This window comes from Lissotriton vulgaris, chromosome 6, assembly GCF_964263255.1.
Source record: "Lissotriton vulgaris chromosome 6, aLisVul1.2, whole genome shotgun sequence".
Taxonomy (NCBI): domain Eukaryota; kingdom Metazoa; phylum Chordata; class Amphibia; order Caudata; family Salamandridae; genus Lissotriton; species Lissotriton vulgaris.
This window is the reverse complement of record NC_141694.1, coordinates 1717874810-1717895503: the sequence shown is the minus strand read 5'-3', so window position 1 is coordinate 1717895503 and position 20694 is coordinate 1717874810. Positions and strand designations below refer to the sequence as shown.

Sequence of the window (20694 nt, the reverse complement as noted above, 5' to 3'; positions counted from 1 at the left end):
TATTAGCAGTGTTTTCCTTGTTAAGCTTTGTAGCTAATTAAAGTTAGTACTATCACCTGTAGTCTATTGTAGGTGTAAATGTTGCATTAACTTAGTAGTCAAAATTAGTAGTTAAAAACAAGGGACCCGAATCACAAAAGTAATCTGAGACAAAATCCTAACTTTACAACTTTTGGTATTCAGAAGGGCATTTAGGAGTAGTAAAGTTAGGATTCCTAACTTTACTACTCCTAAATGCCCTTTGTGAATACCGAAAATCGTAAAGTTAGGATTTTGACTCAGTTAAACTTAAGTTTTGGTCTTACGTTAACCAAAACTTAAGTTTAACTGAGACAAAATCCTCACTTCACGTCTTTTGGTATTCACAAAAGGTATTTAGGAGCAGTAAAGTTAGGATTCCTAACTTTACTGCTCCTAAATGCCTTTTGTGAATACCGAAAGTTGTAAAGTTAGGTTTTCGTCTCAGATTACTTTTGTGAATCGGGCCCAAGAACTATGATTTATTCCAAACGCCCTCAATGTGTTACCCATAATGAGATCATTTCAAATATATGTTAAAAATCATAATAAAACTTTTATTTACATTATTTTCAGTGCAGATATCATGGGTGGTCATAAAAAGGCAAGTTCTGAAATTCGTGGATGTTTTTCATCAATTTCACATTATGTCAAGCCACAGTGGCTAACGGTGGAGGGTCACCCGCTGGCATACTCTGGGGCCTGAGAGAGCCTGGCAGGAGGGCGAAGGCCAACATTGGCAGAAGGAACCACACAACAAGTTAAAGGCAAAGCAAATAAAACGTGTTTGTGTTCACCAGGGTATTTACAAGTGGCTGTTCGAGGTCATATCAGACAGCACCAGAGGACAATGTAGATCTCTAGGGATCACGCTGTGGGCCATAATGGTTCACAAGAAGTTTTACATCCTTGCATCTTCTACCTATTCCAATGAATTTTTCTTCATGCCCTGGAGGGATGTTGCAGGTTTCACAGTCAAAGGCACTGAAGTCTCTCGCCTTGGGCATGGACAGTCTTTGCTATATTGTGGGTCTGTGCCATTGAAGCTTCCTGGACCACGTCAGAAAGGACTTTGATGGGTTCACTGGCATTTTTCTTACTAGGCCAGAAGGCACTCTGCTGGAGTCGCCACTTGGGGCATTGACGTTTACTGTGCTGGCACTACAGAAGAACCCACCTGGCATGGCCTATGCCCTATGGCAGATGCCCTTTCATTGTCCATAACATAAATTATTAGTTTGTGAGTCCCAGGGGAGGATTGTGGCTTAAAGGGTGGTCTGTAAGGTCCGTGATTCTGAGCAGAGCACTGATGGCTGCTGTGCGCACACATCCGTGCTGGTGGCGGTGAGGGTGGTCGTGGTCGGGGGACCCTTGATGACACTGGCCTGGTGGATCTCGCTTCCACCTTCAGTCCTCTCACTGTCACTCGGGGCCATATCCAAGGACTCGGAGTCGCTGCTGTCACTCTCTGCCTCAGACCTGCTCAGGCTGTTCTCTGGGTCCACTTCCAGCGACCCTGAGCCGCTCCCAGGCTTCTCGGGCTCTTCCTCCTTCTCCTTTTCCTTCTGCGCCTGGGCTTCTTTGGAGTGTCTCCACTTCATGCGCCGGTTCTGGAACCAGACCTTCACCTAAAGCACAGAAAAAAACACTGTGGTCAGGAAAAGAAATGTAAACAAACAGGAAAAGCATGCAAAACTGCTGGTCTGACACCAGCTGTGTTGCTTCATCAACTGTTCCTCATATTACGAGTTTATTTTGGATGTGTGTATGCATTATAGGGCTGTGCACAGTTGTGAAGTCCTTGGACTCATAAACTAGCATTTTCTTTTCACTTGGGGAGCTTTGTAAAGTATGACGTTTGCAAAGTTCAAAAAACATGAAGGACTCTTTACGTTGTAAGGGATTTGTCTTGTGACCACTAAGACCTATAACAAATATTCTGGTCCTTTACAAATACCCCATTAATTAATGTATTAATTCATTCAATGTGCAATGAAACAGACTGGCACAACAGCAGCCCACATTGTCCCCTCATCTGAGCCCTTGCTCTCACACAAACATTCCTGATGGGGCAGCTCACGTCTGCCCCTCCGACACAACTGCTGTTACTTTACCAACGCTAACTAAAGGCCGTCCCTACTGCCACCCCCACCTCATTCCACTGATCATAACAGGGTGCAGCTTCCATTCCACCACTTCATGTTCTCTGGTACATATGGGGCCTCCTGGAGCAGGAAATAGCATAGGGAGGCAGTCGATTTTTAACTACACGTGGGTAGTTAAATCAAGAAATTCAGAAAACTACACGGACGGCAAAATTTTTCAATTGTGTTCGACTATATGTACGTAATAAAAATGTGTCCATCCCTAATGCATAAAAAATGTTGTGGTGCCAACCCTGTGTTACGGTTATGTTGCACTTTACACTGAGAAATCACCCAGTCGCTTCTAAAATATGCATATATTTCAATTTAAGATGTCAACATTGTTAGGAAACATTTAGCTAATAAAATTATTTCAAGACAACTTCTCTGTAACATTTTGCAATACAGTTGTGAGGCTATCCAAACTCCACACACACACACAGGGAAACGCATGGTTTATTAATAAAAATTACTATAAATAACATAATAACATTTATTTCCTCTACCTTAAAGAAAAATATATGTATATTTTTTCTCCATGGCAGAGAAAATATATGTTAATATGTTAGTTAAATCAATTTGACTAATTAATACGCACTCTTCACACATTTTATTAAGTGCAAATGTGTCCCCGTGCTCCTGCACTAAAAAAATTATATGAACGCAGCATAATCATGCCACATGGTGTAATGGTGACATTTCAAGAATGTTTATGCAAGGATATATATGTGTAAAGTAAAGTTCTCCGGGGCAAGTGATTTTATCTTGCTGCATAAAGTTAACCCCTTTAATCCAGGTTTGAATAAATACGTTGCTAAAACAAATATATATGAAAAAAAATCTTATGACATAAACCATGTGCATATAAGCACAGTATAACCACTATTCATGACCATTTTGGGGGTCCCATGTAGAAGTTCACTCAGAAAGCATTCTTTATTTTATTTAGGGTAAATCCAAACAGAAGTCTTTGAAAAAGGCCTCAGGGGACTTGAAAAGTTACACTTTTTTGTATATCTTGGGCGGTTGATCTGCAAACAGTCAATGTGTGACTTTTATCAGTAAAATTTGAATTTTCTAATAAATGAGATTGGCTGATGAAGTGCGTGGGTTATATTTCCACCATCTTGAAACTAGTAAACTCGCCCAAACTCACGAATTCCATAATGTGTGAACGCTTTGCAGAGAAAACTAGTAACCTAATGATCAGTTCCCATCAGAAAAGGGAGAAGAAATGCACAAAATACGAGATTGAGGGCCATATGTATGAAGGTACTGATTTGCGATTCTGAAATAGCGATTTTTAAGAAATCGCTATTTCAGAATCGCAAATTGGTATGTATGTACAAATTCGCTTTTTTTTTGTGAATTCTTAGTATTCCTTAATTGCGATTAGCAAAATTGCGAATCACACTTAAGGAATACTTTCCCATTCATTTCTATGGGCCAGGAGGCCCATAGGAATGAATGGGAAGGTATTCTCAATTTTGCGATTCGCAATTTGAAAATCGCAAATTGAGAATAATTTCAAGGGTGCAGGGGTGTCCAAAGGACACCCTGTTGCACCCCTGAAATATGCATGCGTGCACATGTGGCGCACATACATGCCCTAAGGGCATGTATGTGCGTCACATGGCACTATGAAAAATGCTGAAATGTGCATTTTTAAAGGAAATCGCAACTTACCACAAACTAGAAGTTGGTGGTAATTTGTGATTCCTTAAGGGCATTTTGGAAATGTTTTTGGCTTCATACATTGCATTTAGGGAATCGCAAAATTTGCGATTCATTAAATGCAATTGCAAAATAAGGAACGCAAATTTTGCGATTCCAATTTTGCACCAGAATTTACTTCATACATATCATTTCCCTAATTTGCAGTCCAGATACTTATATTACTTTCAAGGTAACACAAAAACCGACTACAAAAACTACAGTTAAAAACATTATAGTTCAGTTCCTGCATATATTGTAACATTCGAAAGTGAAAAATATCACCTAAATAAATGACTGTCAAAGTAAAGCCAAAAACTAAAAAATCCTGAAATTTAGCAGTTATGATACCCTACCCAAACAGTAACTCAATCCCAGGCCATCAAACCCATAGCTTGCCGCACTAGCGTAACCTCACTTTAACTGTGATTTGTACAGTTTATTTCTCACTTTTTCCACATCTGAATGTCAGGTATGTTTGTAACTGTGTATCCCGTTTTGAGAGACAGGGGAAATAAAAAAAGCAGTAAACTATGGTTCAAAATCGCCATCAATGAATTCTGGTGATATCTTAAATTTCACCAGACCTTCAAAAAGGCAATACAGGACCATACTGCAAGTGACTTATTATGTATTTGTATAATAAATATTTTTATAGGGGACTTTAACCCATAAACTGTTTAACAAAAAGGGAAATAATTACAGATCATAACTTTAATGCTGGCTGATACTGCGTGGATGTCTGAAATGTAGAGAGAGCAAAGCTGAAGCTAGTGCTTACTTATACATTCGACAGTAGAGAAATTTAGAGATCCATTCTGTCTAGGGAGGAGAGACTGTTAAATTTGTTCTCTTCAAGGTGCAGCTAACAATGGGAACTGATTGCATTAGAATGTTTAAATTGTGTTTACTTTTCATTAATCGATTGTTGATAAAACAATAAACAATGGTCAGAGCCGTTGAAACTATGTAATGGTGTGCCTTCTGAGGTTACTGAATAATTAGTGTCTTACCACACCAGCCATACAATTTGGCACATAGTTTGCAGGTTTCAAGAAGAAATAATTATTCTAGCTGAAATGGATTAAAATCATCCTGCCACAAAACATGCTGTAAAGTCGTATTATTTGTCTTCCTTGTTGCATCATTTAGCTATTCATACCACTCAATTCGATACTCTGTCTCTGCTTTCAATTGGCACTCACAATATTAAAGTTCTCCAAAGTGCCTTAGAGGCTACAACTATCATGAAAAAACTCATATTTAACAAAGAAAGATTGAATCTTCTGAAACATGCGTTTTTACACCTTTGAATTTCGGGCAATAAAAACACCCAAACATGAATTATTACAAGAGCTGTGATAGCAACTTTGGAGTTATGGTTAGGTCTGATTAGTTCTGACTTTCAAATGAAAAGTTCTTTTTTTGTATTTAATAACTCTAGAACCGTTTGACAAATCTGCACAAAAGCTTCCCCAAAAAAGTCAATCCAATTCGGTTCGGCATGGAACGCTTCAAGCAGATCCATCAAGTGGGGGACAAAACAAGGTGGTCAAAAAAAGTGACATTTCGCATTTAAATCTCATAGGATTCTTTACTCGCCCATAAAGAAAAACAGCTAACCAACCTACACCATACACGACAGGAAAGTAGAACTTTACACTTGGATGTGCCTTTGCCATTTTTTGTGGGATTAATAGATCTTGTGCAGGACTCCAGAATCTTGGATCCCCGGAGTCATCAGGATTGCTGAATCCTAAAATCCATGGGTTGATCACCAGTGGTGGGTTGTGCCGTAGGCCAGGACCCGCTGGATGTGGCTGAAGGCCATGCATTTTGGTGGTTGATTGCATTCGACATGTTTCAAAGGAGGGCCTTACTGCAGGCCAAACGCTGTTGTTTGGCCCTATTGGATACGGCTGAAAGCTGTGCACCGCATGGGTTGACTGAACGTGGCGTGCTGGGGGCAGGGCCTACTTTCTAGTTCTGCTGCACATGGCCAAAGCCTATGCGCAACAGCGGTTGGCAAGTTCGACGGGCTGGGAGCAGGGCCTGCATCCAATCATCCAGCCCTCACTGTACAAATGGGTAAAGCACAGCACGGAATGGTCATCTGCTGCAGGTTGTGCGAGGGCCTAGCGTTACTCTCACCGTGCACTGCCATCCATATCAGGTTAGGATACATGATATAAGCAAACATTTGCTGTTTTTTAAAATTGTGCACTATGGGGAGGGGCCTTGGCTAACTAACAGAAGAAGCCTTGAGTGGCTCATATTGACTCTCCCACCGCCAACTGTAACAAATAGCAATTTACACTCGGGCGACCCGGTGTAGCCTGAGGCAGAAGGGCTATAGGGCTATTTAAATATTCCACCCACTAAGGGTAGAATGTTCTGAATTAAAAAGGGAGAAACATGAAGACAAACATTGGAATATTGGAGGTCTGGAAGTATACCAGCCTTATAAGCCCAGAGCTACTCCACTTTCTTCAATGGCGCTCTCAACATTCTAATTTTCTACTTATACAAATTATTTTCCATTTAGTGATAAGTACATAAGGATGTATCACTTGGAGTTTAAAATCAAGAATCTTCCTGGAGGGAATAGGATTATTTAATCTTCTACCGAAGGCTATGGTCACTGGTGGTCAAGGGGAAAGAGAGTAAAGGCCTGCAGAGACAGACGTACAAAAGAGGTTTACACACTTGAAATGGATTTACCAGTGTGAATGTAAGTAACCTATGCGTAGATAAGTCACACAATATTCACAAAGTTTCAAGAAGAGGAACACGTCATCAAATGGGAGCAGCTAATTTACACAAGTGTTGTTTTCCCCTAATTTCACCTGTGGGTATTCTCGATGGCTTTGCCGGAAAACTGGTCGTAAAAACCCACACAAAGAGGTTTCATATACCAGTTTGTTTAACTTTTGGTGCATTGATGAAGATTTGCAAGTGTGCTTCCAATACTTATCTGCAAACAATATATAGCTGGAAGGTTGGGAGTTGTCTTCTGCAGAAAGGGTGAGATGCAGGGGCATAGTTTACATAGGTGCAGCGGGTGCAGTGGCACCAGAGCCCACGGGGGCCAACTTAACCCTGATTATTGGTGATTCAAAAAGCAGCCAAAGGAAGGGGCCCGCTGTCTTCTTTGCACTGAGGCCCTTGACACACTGCCTACGCCGCTGGTCAGAGGGAGCGCTAGTGACATCAAGTGTGCCGGGGATGGACGAGGAAAGAGGATGAGAGGGACAAATAATTCTATGAAAAAACAGAGCGGTTTCCTACATGTTTTTAAAGTTGTAATTTACTGCTACATGCAAACCTGGGACTCACAATATAGCTACTTTTCTTGGTTTAGAAAAGGTAATAAAAACATGACTTCCTTATGGCAGCTATACCTTTCTGAAGCTTGGGGAAGAACGTTTAGTACATAACTCAACAGAAGAGACATAGTCAGAACTTACAAGAGTTTTTCTTTTTAAGCAAGATACTGACCCTTTTAAAAATCATTTGCGCTTTTATTTGTATATGAGGAAAGAAAAGTTTTGTAAAAGTCTTCTATTTTTTTTATGCATTTATTTATTTATTTTAAATGAAGAAAAACAGTAACAGGCACTAGGCCTGACCGGTTTATTTGTAAAAGCGGGCTCTCTTCTGCTTACTGATGGCAGGAACTATTTGTGGAGGCAGGCTCAGTGGTAGATTATGTGACAAAGAAAAACGTAATCATTTATACTGGCTGTCATTTAGTTTGTCTTCCATTTTTTTTCAATTAAAGTTTTAAAATCCCAATCCACTGGCCCGTTGAAGAGGAATAACGTGTTTTAATGGGATATGAGGTGGCTCTTGATATTGATTTTAAAAACAAATAAAAATGTCTACCCTAAAAAGTTTTCCTACAATAAATTCTGAGAAGTACAGTAAAAATAACAGCTTTTCAGAAAAACATATTATGGGAAAATAAAGTTTTCATAGAAAATCTTCTGTAAATTAGGGTACTTAAAAAAAATACCTATTGCAAGTGTTTTATTCTACAGGAATGTTTGAGGACGCAGAGACCTCAAGAACTATCTACACTTTTTCAAATTCTGAGAAGGTATTACGCGCGGCGATCTAATCAGCAGGGTAACCCACGAGGAGGGTTCCTCGGAACAGTTGTGTTCTTGGGACACCGGCCTGCGAGACGCCATGTTGAGTTTACACATGCAATAAACTTGTATATGTTTCCCGGATTGTTGGGAGCCCCTCTACACATATTGGTTCAACTGGAATCATATGTGATTAACATATCGGATCTCTAACCGAATTACGGTGTGACCGATAGTGGCACTGGTGGCGACACATGCCCTGAAGAAGACCGGGGTGACCTTCTTGGCACAGTAAGTCGGTCGAAACATGTTGGCAAAGGCGGTATTAGGAGGGCTGTTTAGAGAACTCTAATCTGTCTCTTGGAAACAGCGCCCATCCTTTTTTTCTTTTTAATCCTGGTTGTGGAACCTATTAATAAAGTTGTTGTTTGGTATCCCCAAACCAGTTTTAAACACTATTTCCCTCAACTGCACGTGTTGCGCACCAATTCCAGTCACATGGTGATATTCACTGATCACTAATTGTGTTTTTTGTGTTTCTGTTATATGTATGTTGTTTGGTCACGTATTGTTATTCTGTGGTCTTGTTTTGTTCAACCCCCCCCCCCCCCCCTATGCTCCGTCCAGAGTGTGGCTACACCTGGACGTATTGTAAGCAGACCCGATGATGAAGCATGTCACACACTTCGGTGTGTGAGTGAGGGCAGTTTTTTCAAAACAATTAATTTTTTTGTTTTGTGGGACGTGTTGGGGTTGTTTTTGTTCACTTCTCTCCACCCCTTCATGTGTGTACAATACTGCACAATAATACATTTTACGTGCTATGTATTTTTATACTACATTCAACAATACATATTTTGATTCCTCCGTTTGATTGAAATCTGTGATTTCCAAGAATTAATGAAAATGTGTCAATATGAGAATATTCTTGTTACTCGTGAGCTTTGTGATACTGTTTTATCCTATTATTTGAAGCTTTCATTCAGCTAGAAACCCGGCTTCGCAGAACACGTCTTTCATTTCGATTATTGAAAATAAATTACAGGTGTGATGTAATCCCTATGAATTCTTGGGTTTGCAAGTATTGCGTGTTTAAATTGCTGTTGTTTTCCTGTGATATTATAAATATGAACAAGTGATATGAATTATTTATGCAACTTATAGAAGATAAATAACAAGAAGCTAATGCTTCAGCAGGGCTCCTGTGACACCACCATCCACTCAGGATTAGCCAGGCAGTCAGCGAGACGACAGCTAGACACATGGATGGGCATGTACGTCCATAGGCAGACATAAAAAAATTGCAAGTTAGAGGCACGTTTTCAGAAAGACATACAACCATAACACATAATTAAATTGCTAACACTGGGCTCTCGCAAGCAAGCGTGCTACCCGTCTGCAAAGTGTTTTGTATGAGGTAGTCAGCATTAGATAAATAGTCTTTCTTTCTTTATCGCAGGACTCCCTAGTTGGGGTATGGCAAAATGTTTTTTCCACTATAGGTACCGAAAATTATACAGAAAAGGCACGTTGAGGCTGCAGTGATACTAAGGATGCAAAAAATATATATTACCCAAAGGCCTCTTGTGCCCAACTTATGACCTGGATAAAAATTGCCAAATATCTTATCCTACTAAGTGTCCACAAGGAAGTACTGTGTTGGCTGTCGTCTAAGTGACCACGAGCAGCCCTGACAGTTTTAGGTGGTAGGCAGGTCACAGGCATGCCAACAGAGCCCAACAGAGATGTCAGGAAGGGGATGCTGCCACCCTTTGCCCTTCTGAGCAGAGCTCCTGCTCATCAGACACCCGGCCCCGTTAGGTGCTCTGCTCACTCTCATCAGACCTGTCTACCCCCGCTGCTCTACGCCTCTTCTAATCTGCACTGTGCTCCCTCGAACCCTCTTGTTAAATGCCCTGTGCGCTATTGTTCTCAGTTAATCACCCAGCGCTCTGACCTACTCTGCGCCGTCTCTTTAGATGTACTGTGCATTGGACACACTCTGTACGCAGGGTCAATAGAAGTACGTGATTTGGCTGCTACTGCATTTTCTACATAGTTATAAACTTGCCACTTGTGCCACATATCCCATCGTCTGCTACATATTTTGCAGATTTTAACAAAAAAACGTTATTTCTAGTTCAGGTTGCGCAGCTCCTCTCTCCTGCTTTACACGGCCCGTGCTGCTCTGCGCCCTCTCGGCGGAGCTGCACGCAGCACGGTGTGCTAAGACCCGTTTAAAAGAGAGAATCTGCTGCTCTCGGGCAGCCCACCCCTGTGGCACCGACCGAATAACGTGTTTCCATCAGTCGTGCAGCTGCTGCAAAATGCATTTGAAAACTGAAACGGCAATTTCACTTCCCTCCATCTCGGCTTGCACAATTTCACAATCCAGGCTGGCTCGGCTTTATATCTGTACTGTTAATTCTCTTTTTAGAAATAAAGTCCGGAAGCAGCGATGTGTGTATGTCACTCGGCGTGCACCATTGCTTGTTTACTGCACATGCTTGAAATATACATCTGCCAAAGTACACATGATGCTTTGGCGAGCAGCCAAGAAGGTCAACGCACGACTACAAAGGGCGACTAAAAAAACAACAATCTACTGTGAAACAAAACAGTAAAATGCGGCTATTTGAAGCCACTATACCTTCCAGAGGAAAAACATAGGGGCTAATTTACAAGGTCCTTGCGCCGTCGGTGCGTCACTTTTAACACAGAAATAAGTGACGTACCGGCTGCGCCAGGGGCTTGTAAATAAAATCTATATGTTTTCCCGCAAAAAAACACATCGAATAAAATTATTTAAATCCAGTTACTATTCTACCAAAAAAGCAATAATATTTGATCAAAATATGAGATTGATCGGCTAAAAATACTATACTATTCCGCTGCAATTCTATATAATAAAATGATGCTAAAATACAAAACTGTCATTAATGTATAACAATGTTCAACTAAAAAAAATATATTGTTCTGGACATAGGCACACTACACTTTTCGGGAAAATATATATTACTGCTCCGCAAGAAAATATATTAAGATCTAAAAAAAAATCCCTGGTTCTGCTGGAAAGTACAATACAGTCCTTCCCAAAGTAGAGAGAGGTTTACTTATGTCATTTATGGTGAGTGATATTGGTTTCCGTAAAGCCAGTGGTCGCAGCCATCTCTGTCTGCAATCGGTGGAATTAATTATTTTTAATGGGGGGCTGTTGAAGCACTGTCGTGGCTCCTCAGCCGCTTCAAGGCACATGAAACAGAAGGTGCCGTGACATCCAACAGGTGGCTATTCACTTTCAGGCCTTGATACCACCAAAGTTCACCACACACAACTTTGTATATGTTTACATGGGTGCCATTTGGTTCAGTGCCTTCTCTTAGGACTCTGAGGATTCCATTGGAAAGTCGAGTCTTTGAGCCGCAGTAAGTAGAAGGCACGGAGGCTATCTGTAGTTTCTTATTAGTGTTATAAGCTGGCTTGATGCGGCCAGAGGTCTTATGTGCTCATGTTATAACTGGGGTATTAGAGGCACGCAGTGTTCGGTAGGTTATATGTGCGAATTCCCTGGGGTATATCCACTGATAATAACCCCATAAGCAGTACAGACTGGCATCACTTACCACTTGTTTAATGAGTCTGTGTTTTCTGCTTCTTACTACCGCTTCTGGTGCCAGGTAAATTAACATTTTTTCAGAAAAGCTAATGTACTCCTTCTAATGCACACAACAGGCTTACTTTGAGGATTGTGTGTTCTGCTAGTAAATAAAGATGGCGGCAGGAGTCACACAAGTCCTAAAAAATAGAGGGCTAAAACTGTAATAAAAATAGAAAGCCCTGGGGCTGTAGATGGAGAACCAATAATCAAATACTTCGGCCATGTTTTCATAAATACAATAGCAACAGGCGTGCTCTCTAGGTATCTAGCCTTCAGGGCCGTCTACGCCCTAAACTCAAGGCATCAATGACGTCACAAACAATGACCCTAAAGAATATTCCGCAATGATTCAGAAAAGGTGATAACATTTTGCGACTCTTCCTGTAAATCGACATGATCCTACCGTGACTCATATACATTCTAGATTTAGATAACAAGAGAACTGACCTCCAAACTGCCCTCTCCAGAGCGCTAACCATGGCCTAGTGATGCCCTTCGGGTATTCTTTGAAACCAGCGCTGATACAACTTCCTCCCTGCTCGGCATTTATTTTTTTTTTTTTTTTTTTTTTTTTTAACTGAGCTTATAAAGCGCCTGGTTACACTAGTCAGTGTGTCCCCGCGCTAATAGTGGCCAAAAGATCCCTAACACAGCCAGAAAAGAGCGCTTCAATATTTGGGGAACAGATGTGTCTTGAGTTCCTTGCGGAAAACTCTTTCAGACGGCTCCATCCGGAGTCTGAGAGGAAGAGTGTTCCAACTCTGTGCTGCCAGAAGGCGGAAGGATCTGCCGCCCATCCTGGCCCTGCAAACCTTCGGGATACACATTAGCCCAGTGCCCTCCGACCGGAGGGGCCTAGTTGGTTTATACAGTGTGAGCAGATTCCTCAGGAAACTCGGGCACTTACCGTGAGCGATCCGATGGCCTATACACAGGATTTTAAACTGGACACGCTCTTTAATTGGGAGCCAGTGGAGCGTCCCCAATGCCTTTTTGGTGGAAGATCTTTTTGGCAGTGATAACACTAGGCGTGCAGCAGCATTTTGGATACCTTGCAAGCGTTGAAGACATCTCACGTTAGCTCCCAGATATAAGGCATTCCCGTAGTCCAGCCTGGAAGTCACCAGGGCATGGACCAGGGCCCTTCTAGCTGACACTGGGAGCAGGTCGAGTGTCTTTCTCAGACAACGGAGAATGCCAAAGCAAGTACCAGCTACACGTCTAGTGTGATACTCAAAAGATAGTTTTGAGTCCATCCAAATACCCAGATTCTTGACCTGTTCTTTAGGTTGAGGTAAGGGGCCCAGGGTCTGGGGCCACCATGCGGATGTCCAAACAGACGGAGACTTGCCTACAATAAGCACCTCCGTCTTGTCCCCATTTAATCTGAGACAATTGTTTGACATCCAATTAGCCAGGTCTTGCAGGCAGGATGTAAACTGACTGGCTGCCTGCTCAGCTGGCTGAGAAAGAGCTACAACCAGCTGAGTATCATCCGCGTAAGTCACCACAACAACCCCGTGTTTCTCCGCAATAGATGCCACTGGGGCAACATAGAGGTTGAATAAAGTGGGACTTAGGCTCGAGCCTTGGGGAACTCCTTGGCTCAGGGCGATAGCTCTGGACCTATGAGGCCCCTGCTCCACACAAAAGCTGCGGCCAAGGAGAAAGGACTTCAGCCAGTGCCACGCTTTGCCAGCAACTCCTCCCTCTCTCAGGCGCTGTAGCAGTGTGTGATGGGCCACAGTGTCAAACGCGGCACTGAGATCTAAAAGAATCAGTGCCGCAGTTTGACCCTCATCCACATGCTTCCTAAGCATCTCCGTGGAATAGAGGAGAGCCGACTCCGTGGAGTGGAGAGCACGGAAGCCAGCCTGGGTGGGGTGATAGAGTTGTTGGGTTTCAATGTGAGCCGTAAGTTGTTGGTTCGCCAATTTTTCCGCTATTTTGGCGATGTAAGGGAGAAGTGAAATAGGCCGTAAATTGCTCATTTGAGCGATGTTAATCTGTGGCTTCTTCTTAAGTGGAAGTACCACAGCCTGTTTCCATGTCGTTGGAACCGTGCCAGAGTCAAATGACAGTGACAGGAGATGTCTGACATACGGCGCTAGTGTCTCCATATTGCTTCTCAGAATTTTGGCGGGTGCCGGATCTCTAGGAGAGCCTGATTTTATACTTCCAGCCACCTTTTTCAGTTCAACAATATCAGGAGTCAGAAAAGCGCACAGCTTATCTGTGGCTGAAGGTCCCTCATCCAGCAGGGTTTGGTCGCTAGAACCGGCCCTGGCTGTGTTGGAGAAGGCAGCATATATATCCTGTACCTTTTTATTAAAGTAGTCAGCTATCTGATTGCAAGATTGCACCGAGGTAGCTGCTCTTTCTTCCAGACAGGCCAGAGAGGATAATTCCTTATATACTGTGAAGAGTTCTTTGGCGGAGCAATCGGCCTTAGTAATCCTTTCAGTATAATAATCTGCCCGTGTTTTCCTTATCAGAGCATGATACTTTTTAAGGTTCAGCTTATATTCCCTCTCTTGGTCTGGTGCGTAATCCTGTCTCCAGATTCTTTCGAACCGCTTACATACGGTCTTAGCCCTTTTTAAGTCCTCATTAAACCAAGCCGCGGATTTAGTACGCCGCATAGGTCCCCTATTAGACCATGGTGCTGTAGCGTCCAAAGCAGCATGGATGCGTCGATCGAGTGTTTCACACGCCCCATCAATTGTTAGGCCCAGACCTTCCGGTGGTCCTCCCTGTTCCAAACCGGTCTTGAAGTCTGCGGGGGAAAACCTGGCCCACCTCCTCTGTAGCTTGCGAGTACCATCCCTTTTCCCTTGGAGAATTCCAGGGGATTGATTAATCCCCTGGAATTAATAATTAATTTTGCAATGTGAGTGTTAATAGCATGGCCATACTCCATTTTCTTTGGGTATTCGACGCTTTCTAATAGATTAACTGGTTTTTCCAGAATTTTCCCTGAATAGGACTTTCATCCTTAGGTTTATTGTATTTAAAGGAACAATTCGTTGTGTTGTTTGAGAAACTTTCTCCTCCGTGAGAAAGGTGACCTTATCAGAGCCGCTGCTCAGAGCTTATAGAGGTAAACGAGGCGCCTGCTTCACTCAAAGTCAAGGGTAACCTTTTTTATGCCCCAAAAGGTACTCCCAAGGCGTCACCACCCAGAGTCCTCTTTAGACACGGAAAAAACTGTCACCGGGGCGTACAGAGAAAAGAAGGGTCGAGTTTGGCCTAGATTACCGCCATTCCGTTATTTACCGCACAGTTACAAAAACGAGGACAACAAAAAACTAAAAACCATTGTGGATAAGAAAGACAACAAAGAATTGAGCCGATAAATTGAACTTCGCCACAACATCACTCTTTAGGCTGGAGCAGTTGCTAAAATGCTACCGCCGCCGCCTCAATCCGCAGCAAGCAGTCACACCAGTTTATTGCAGAATACCACTTGTTTGTTTCAACTGGAAATATGTAATTTGTAGATCTGTGTTACCTGAGGTCAACTGAGAGACCGATTGGTTGTCGATTTCCTGCAGATCTCTCGCCCTCCAATCAAATGATAAAGCCAAAGAGAACGCGCGTCCCCTTTGCGAGGCGCTCGTTCTCCCCAGTGTGGCGCACGCTGGGGTCACGCACGCACGCAAGTCACCCCACCAGCCCCACGCAGCAAGAAACTCACCTGCGCGTCGGTGAGCCCCAGCATAGCGGCTAGCTGCTTCCGGTCCGGCTTGGTGACGTACTTCTGGATCTCGAAGCGCTTCTCCAGGCCCTTCCGCTGCAGGTTGGAGAAGACGGCGCGGGACCAGGAGCGCTTCCGCTTGTAGGTCTGCGGCATGGTGTCCTTGGTGAGCACGGCGTAGGGGCCTGTGTGGGGCGGGAGGAGGGAGAGAGGCGCGTGTTACACCACATGTCTGCAGAGGGCCCTCATAGAGCAGGACACGCGAGCACACATGCCAACACACAAGCGCACATCACAAGAGAACACATCCCACAGGCACACATCACACAAGAACACGTCACACAAGAACACATACCCCACACACACATCCCACAATGGACACACTAATGCTTGGGATTTAGGTAAACCTAGGACTTAGCCGCAGTGTGTACAAATACATTTATAATAAATATTTATATATATATATTTTTTTTAACAAACACACATTTTGTGCATTTTTCCCATTGGTCACAGTTTCCATCTGAGGTGTGTGGCTGCATAAGAGCTTCCATGCGGAGTGGGGTTACGAATACTTGAAGACAGCGGGAACAGACATTTCTACTGGAGCACTTTAACACTTGTCCGGAGCACCCTATTGCTACCCACCCACTGATGTGTATAACACATTAAAAAAGGATTTCCACTGGAACAAATCTAAACATGCCTGTGGTACTTTTGGAACGCATTTGAGCAAATTCTTGTGAAACACGGTTCAACGTAAGCATAATACAGTCGATCCAGATGTATCCACAAAAGTATTTGTTCAAGACGAAGTCTTATACAACAAATCGGTGATGACAAATACTGCATGCCGTTTGAACAAAAAGACAAGTGCCTCGAGTTTTCTTTTTTTTAATGAGGCAGCCTTTTTTATCTTCCATGCCCACCCTACCTCTAACTTCCTGCCCCCCCCCCCCACTCCCCCAATGCCAGTGCAGATTAGTTTATGAGCCTGACGTCAGTGCAGGGGTTTTCCTTTCTGTGCCAGGCCGCGCACTCCAATTGCCCCTTCTATGCGCCCTCTCCCGGAAGTAAAAACAGGAATTCCGTGCATTGGGTAGGAAGATGCCAGCACCGGCACCTGATGCACGAATCAGCTGATGTCAGCACTACTAGGTAATTTGCCTGCTGTGCCTCTTTCCCCACTAACCCCAGTGCCTCCTAAGTGATAATTTATGTCATCGTCTTTTCATTTAATCGTTTCGATTTTCGCTTCTTGTGCAATATTTTTCTTTATTGTTCGTTTGATATGTAATTATAAAGCCCAGCAGATTTAATGGAGTAAACTATGTTTTATTATGTTACAAATCGCAGATGCTCGTGGACCACGAGCACCTGCGATTTGCACCGCTCGTAATTTGCTAAGGACTCCGCTGGAAATTACAACTGACCAATTTCACAGGTGTGACACGTGCGTTTTTTTGGACATTGAACTATATTACCATACCACCAAAATGCAACAAGAACGCTACTGAGTAGAAATTATAAAATACCAGCTAACCCCAATAGACACCATCGGACCCAAAAATGGGTCTCTTCATAGTGCAGAATGGCCTAAACGCAAAACGCAAAAAAAATGGCCCATTACACCCTGGGAGCGGCCCACTGGCACAGCCACCAGGGAGAGACTCGGTCACCGTTTTGTCCCATGTTCACAAAGATTTGCACTGACTCACAACTGCAGAGGCCTTCTCCATTTCAAGTGGCTCTTGTGCAAAGGCTTGTGAATAATGTATTTTTTGTACCTGAGCACCATGAAACTGCTGCAGACATCTTTAGGCGTGCTCCAGTGCCAGTGTGTGTCCATATCGCATGAGGCGCTAGAACTAATAGGCTATGCCCCAGGCACATTTTTTCCAGAGTAAATATCCGTAAATTAAACACATGTATGTTTACTTTACATCGTTACAGCTGTTATTAAACGTTGATATTATATCGCAGACGTAAGGTATATGTATTTTTTTGCTACAAAAAAAGAAATTTCCCTTCTACGCTACACTGTCTTGAACAACACAAAAGAGGGAACAGAGGGTGGTCTCCCAGCCTGGGCGGGGGTGTCTGATAGAGGAAGAGGCAGGAATGTACCTGGAAACGTGTCCTGAAACTGCTGCTGCGCTGTGCTCCGTGGATGTGTGTGTAGGGGTCCCAGGACGGAGGAGGCCTCGGGACCGGGCTCTAGCGCTGCGAAGTACTGGCCGGATGAAGACTGCAAGTGGGGGGCGTGAGCCCCGGTCTGCCGGCTCGCGCTTATTAAGGAGGTGAGATCTGTGGTCACAGAAACAAGCAGAGGCTCCGTTATTAGAATACTGCTGACTCGACATCCTGCACTTTGTATGGTGCGTGTGTGTGTGTGCTGCGTGCAAATGTAATCCATGGCGACTTACGTTTTTACCAATAAGGTGGTGATTTCAAGGCACGCAGGAATGCAGCCTTCACCCAGATCCCCCCTCCCACTGGCGCTGAGAGTGTGCGGCAGGAGTACTGCTCTATGTGTAAATAGACCACACTACACTTGTCGGGCCCTTTAAGACACAGAAAAAACTCATGATGTCACAGCACACCTCAAACTCTCAGCTGACCATCAAAGCAAGCATAACTCTAGAACGTCTATTGTCAGTGATTGTAAGAGATGCAGGACTAGACAATGAGAACTGCGCCTCGTCTTTAATGGATGGTCCCTTTAAGACACAGACAAGACTCATGATGTCACACTACACCTCACACCCTCAGCTGGCATCATCAAAAGAAGCAGCAATCTAGATAGAGCGTCTATTGTGGTGATTGTTTAGAGATGCAGGATCTGCCAATGAGAACTGCGCTTTCTCTACCCTGGATGGCCCTTAAGAGCAGTTTAGCACACTTATTGTTTCAGATGGGTTCATTGGGGACCATAGAAGGCCCCAACGCAGACTGCGATTTGAGGCACAACCCTTCTCTGCTGCACACCAGGTGTCGGAAAAATACCTCCTCACAGGCACAACCCAGTGTATGCCTGAATCCCGGCTAACCCGCAGAGTTCGGAATTCATGATCTTGGAGTACTGTGCGGGACAGGGAATAGACATATCGACTGCATGCATGCGCGCGAGTGGACTCTCCTGGTTATAGGGTGTGAATGTCGTCACGGAAGGGAAACGATGTGCTTCAGTGACACTCCATCCACCTCACCGTGACATTATTCGACCGGCACGAGTCACAATCAGAATTTTTTAACTATTGGAAGAAGACGAAACTCCGAATTCACGGGGAAACGACATCAGCTTTTTGTGCTGTGCCCTTACCACACATGCACCCAGTGACGTCAATCCATTCAATGGAAAGTTCAAAGGTACCCTTAATTCCATCGTGTACTTCTGTGGAGAGGGGGTCTCCGGAGATATAGCAGCACGTATGTGTTTATTTTACTGCTTTCCTAACTGTACCAGCTGCTAAAATGCCAGCTAATTGAATGCAATTCAAGGTCCCACACACACTGTACTTTTCTACACACTGCAAAGCACCCTGGCAGCTCCTGTGGGAGCCAATGTGTACTAAGTCCAATACCGTGTGGCCCGTTCCTTGGATTCCACCACTCTTTCATGGGGAGCGACAGGAAAGGAAATAATCTTATCTCGCGGATAAACCGTCAGTTGACTGAGTTAGCGGCCTCCTCTGCAAACTTCAAGGGTTTTCTATACATTGTATATAATAATTTCCTGCAAACATGCTGCTGTGCCATCTTTATATATTGTTTGACTTTCGAGGAAAGATGGCTCCATGTACGATATACAGAACTTTCTCTGACACTGACCTTGTGGCAATCAACAGATTTGACTGAATGTTGGCATAGATGACGTCAGGGCCCTTTGTTAAACCGTGCTCGTATGGCTGATATATCACTACAGGGAGCACAATACCCCCTGCAGAGGTGAAACATGGGGTGAGTGCAGACTGAGGTGTCGTGTCAGGTTTGTTGAAATGCGTGCTACAGTACCGAATACACAGCATAGCCTCGACTTACCTCTCAGAGTGTTGCCTTCTCTCACTTTGGGGTCGAACTCCGCAGACAGGATGCGGTCGATACCGAACTTGAGGTCTTTGCTGGCCGGGGCGGGCTGTGCTGAACAGCCCATGGTGTAGCGCCCTCCAGGAGAGCCGCAGCCCAGCCGGGGGTGCTGGTGGTAGGCGGAGAGCGGGGACAGCCGTGGGCTGTAGGGGTCCACGGGCGTGGGCCGCACGGGAGAGGAGGCCTGCAGGTGCGAGGGGCCCGGCTGCAGGCCCTCGGTCGCTTCTCCGCCAGCCTGCGACTGCTGCCGGGGGTGCAGGATGTCTGCGATGCAGAAGGATGGCGCCGGCTTCTTGGCGCTGTCCAGTGCCGGGTACACCGCGGCCCCCGAGCAGTATGCGGACCAGAGGCTGAAGGAGGAGGAGTAGAAGGGGGCCAGCCCGGCCGCCGTGGTGTACATGGCCCGAGCCTGGAAGTTAGGGAAAAAAAGAATCCTTGGCAGAGGCAGAAGGACCTCAGGCCCTAGCAGACGCAGGATACCGAGCGCTATCCTCTCCGACTGTCTCTCCTGTTCAGCGCTATCTCTCCCAGCGCTATATCTCCTCTCTCTCCGCCTGGACCGCTCTCTCCGAACTCTGAGTAAACTCTCAGCGCTCGGCCGGCGCCCAGCTCTAGCAGTTGCACAATCCGGCTGCGCTGATTGGCCTCCTGACGCCTGAGTCACAATGAAGTGAAAGGAGCTGGGCGCGGCCTATGTAGGCTGGACCCGGGTGGGACCGCTGAGAGCACGCCCCCGAGCCGGGAGGAAGAAGCGAGCGCTGCACTTTTCAGCACAAGAACTGTCCTCGCTCGCATAAACAATCTGCCGCCACTTTAATCAAGGACCAAACAAATATTTAGAGTAAAATAACATTTAATTTTGTTTCCTGTGCGTTTTCGAAAACCTAGGAAAATAGCAAAACAAATTGGAGAGGAGCGGCTCCCGCTAGTTAGGTTCAAGCTTTTGGGACGTAGCGCCAGGTGCGGTATGCTTCACTGGGAAAGTCAAGGCGCTGGATGTCGGTACTCATCCCTCCTGTTACTGTGTCCTGCACCCTCAATTCCTTGCTGGACCTGCTAATATTATTGCAATTGTTATTAAGCACACACACCTGGTGCCTGTGCAATGTAACCTTGCATCTATTTTTGGACTAAATCAAAATTACAAAGAAAGTACATGTACAACAACCGACCAGTAAGAAATTACATTTAATGCTGACCATTCGATAAAATGCCGTGCAACTTTAGACCATATTTAAAGAACGACCGGATCTGTTCTTTTGTATTCTTTCACTTGTTCTATCTTTAATA

At 44.3% G+C, this 20694-nt stretch overlaps 1 protein-coding gene across 2 annotated transcripts; it reads right to left on the bottom strand.

Moving 5' to 3' along the window:
• Window positions 1-550: 550 nt before the first annotated feature.
• Window positions 551-20041, bottom strand: HLX (H2.0 like homeobox). 2 transcript variants are annotated; one of them, XM_086927933.1, is made up of 4 exons: window positions 19360-20041; window positions 17446-17625; window positions 15322-15506; window positions 551-1646 (listed from the first exon to the last, which is right to left on the bottom strand). In XM_086927933.1, the coding sequence occupies exons 1-4, from the start codon at window positions 19802-19804 to the stop codon at window positions 1284-1286; spliced, it is 1173 nt and encodes a 390-aa protein (XP_086784059.1). In that variant the 5' UTR covers window positions 19805-20041; the 3' UTR covers window positions 551-1283. The 2 variants fall into 2 exon arrangements, with proteins under 2 accessions (XP_086784059.1, XP_086784058.1); XM_086927932.1 differs by lacking the exon at window positions 17446-17625 and having other exon boundaries at window positions 19360-19961.
• Window positions 20042-20694: the final 653 nt, after the last annotated feature.

Bases quoted from the DNA above. Each gene is read 5' to 3' on its own strand.
- HLX (XM_086927933.1), bottom strand. From the start codon at position 19,804: ATGTACACCACGGCGGCCGGGCTGGCCCCCTTCTACTCCTCCTCCTTC. The intron at 17,626-19,359 runs GTAAGTCGAGGC...CTGTGACCACAG, and splicing joins AGAAGGCAACACTCTGAGAG to ATCTCACCTCCTTAATAAGC. The intron at 15,507-17,445 runs GTACATTCCTGC...CGCCCCACACAG, and splicing joins GTTTCAGGACACGTTTCCAG to GCCCCTACGCCGTGCTCACC.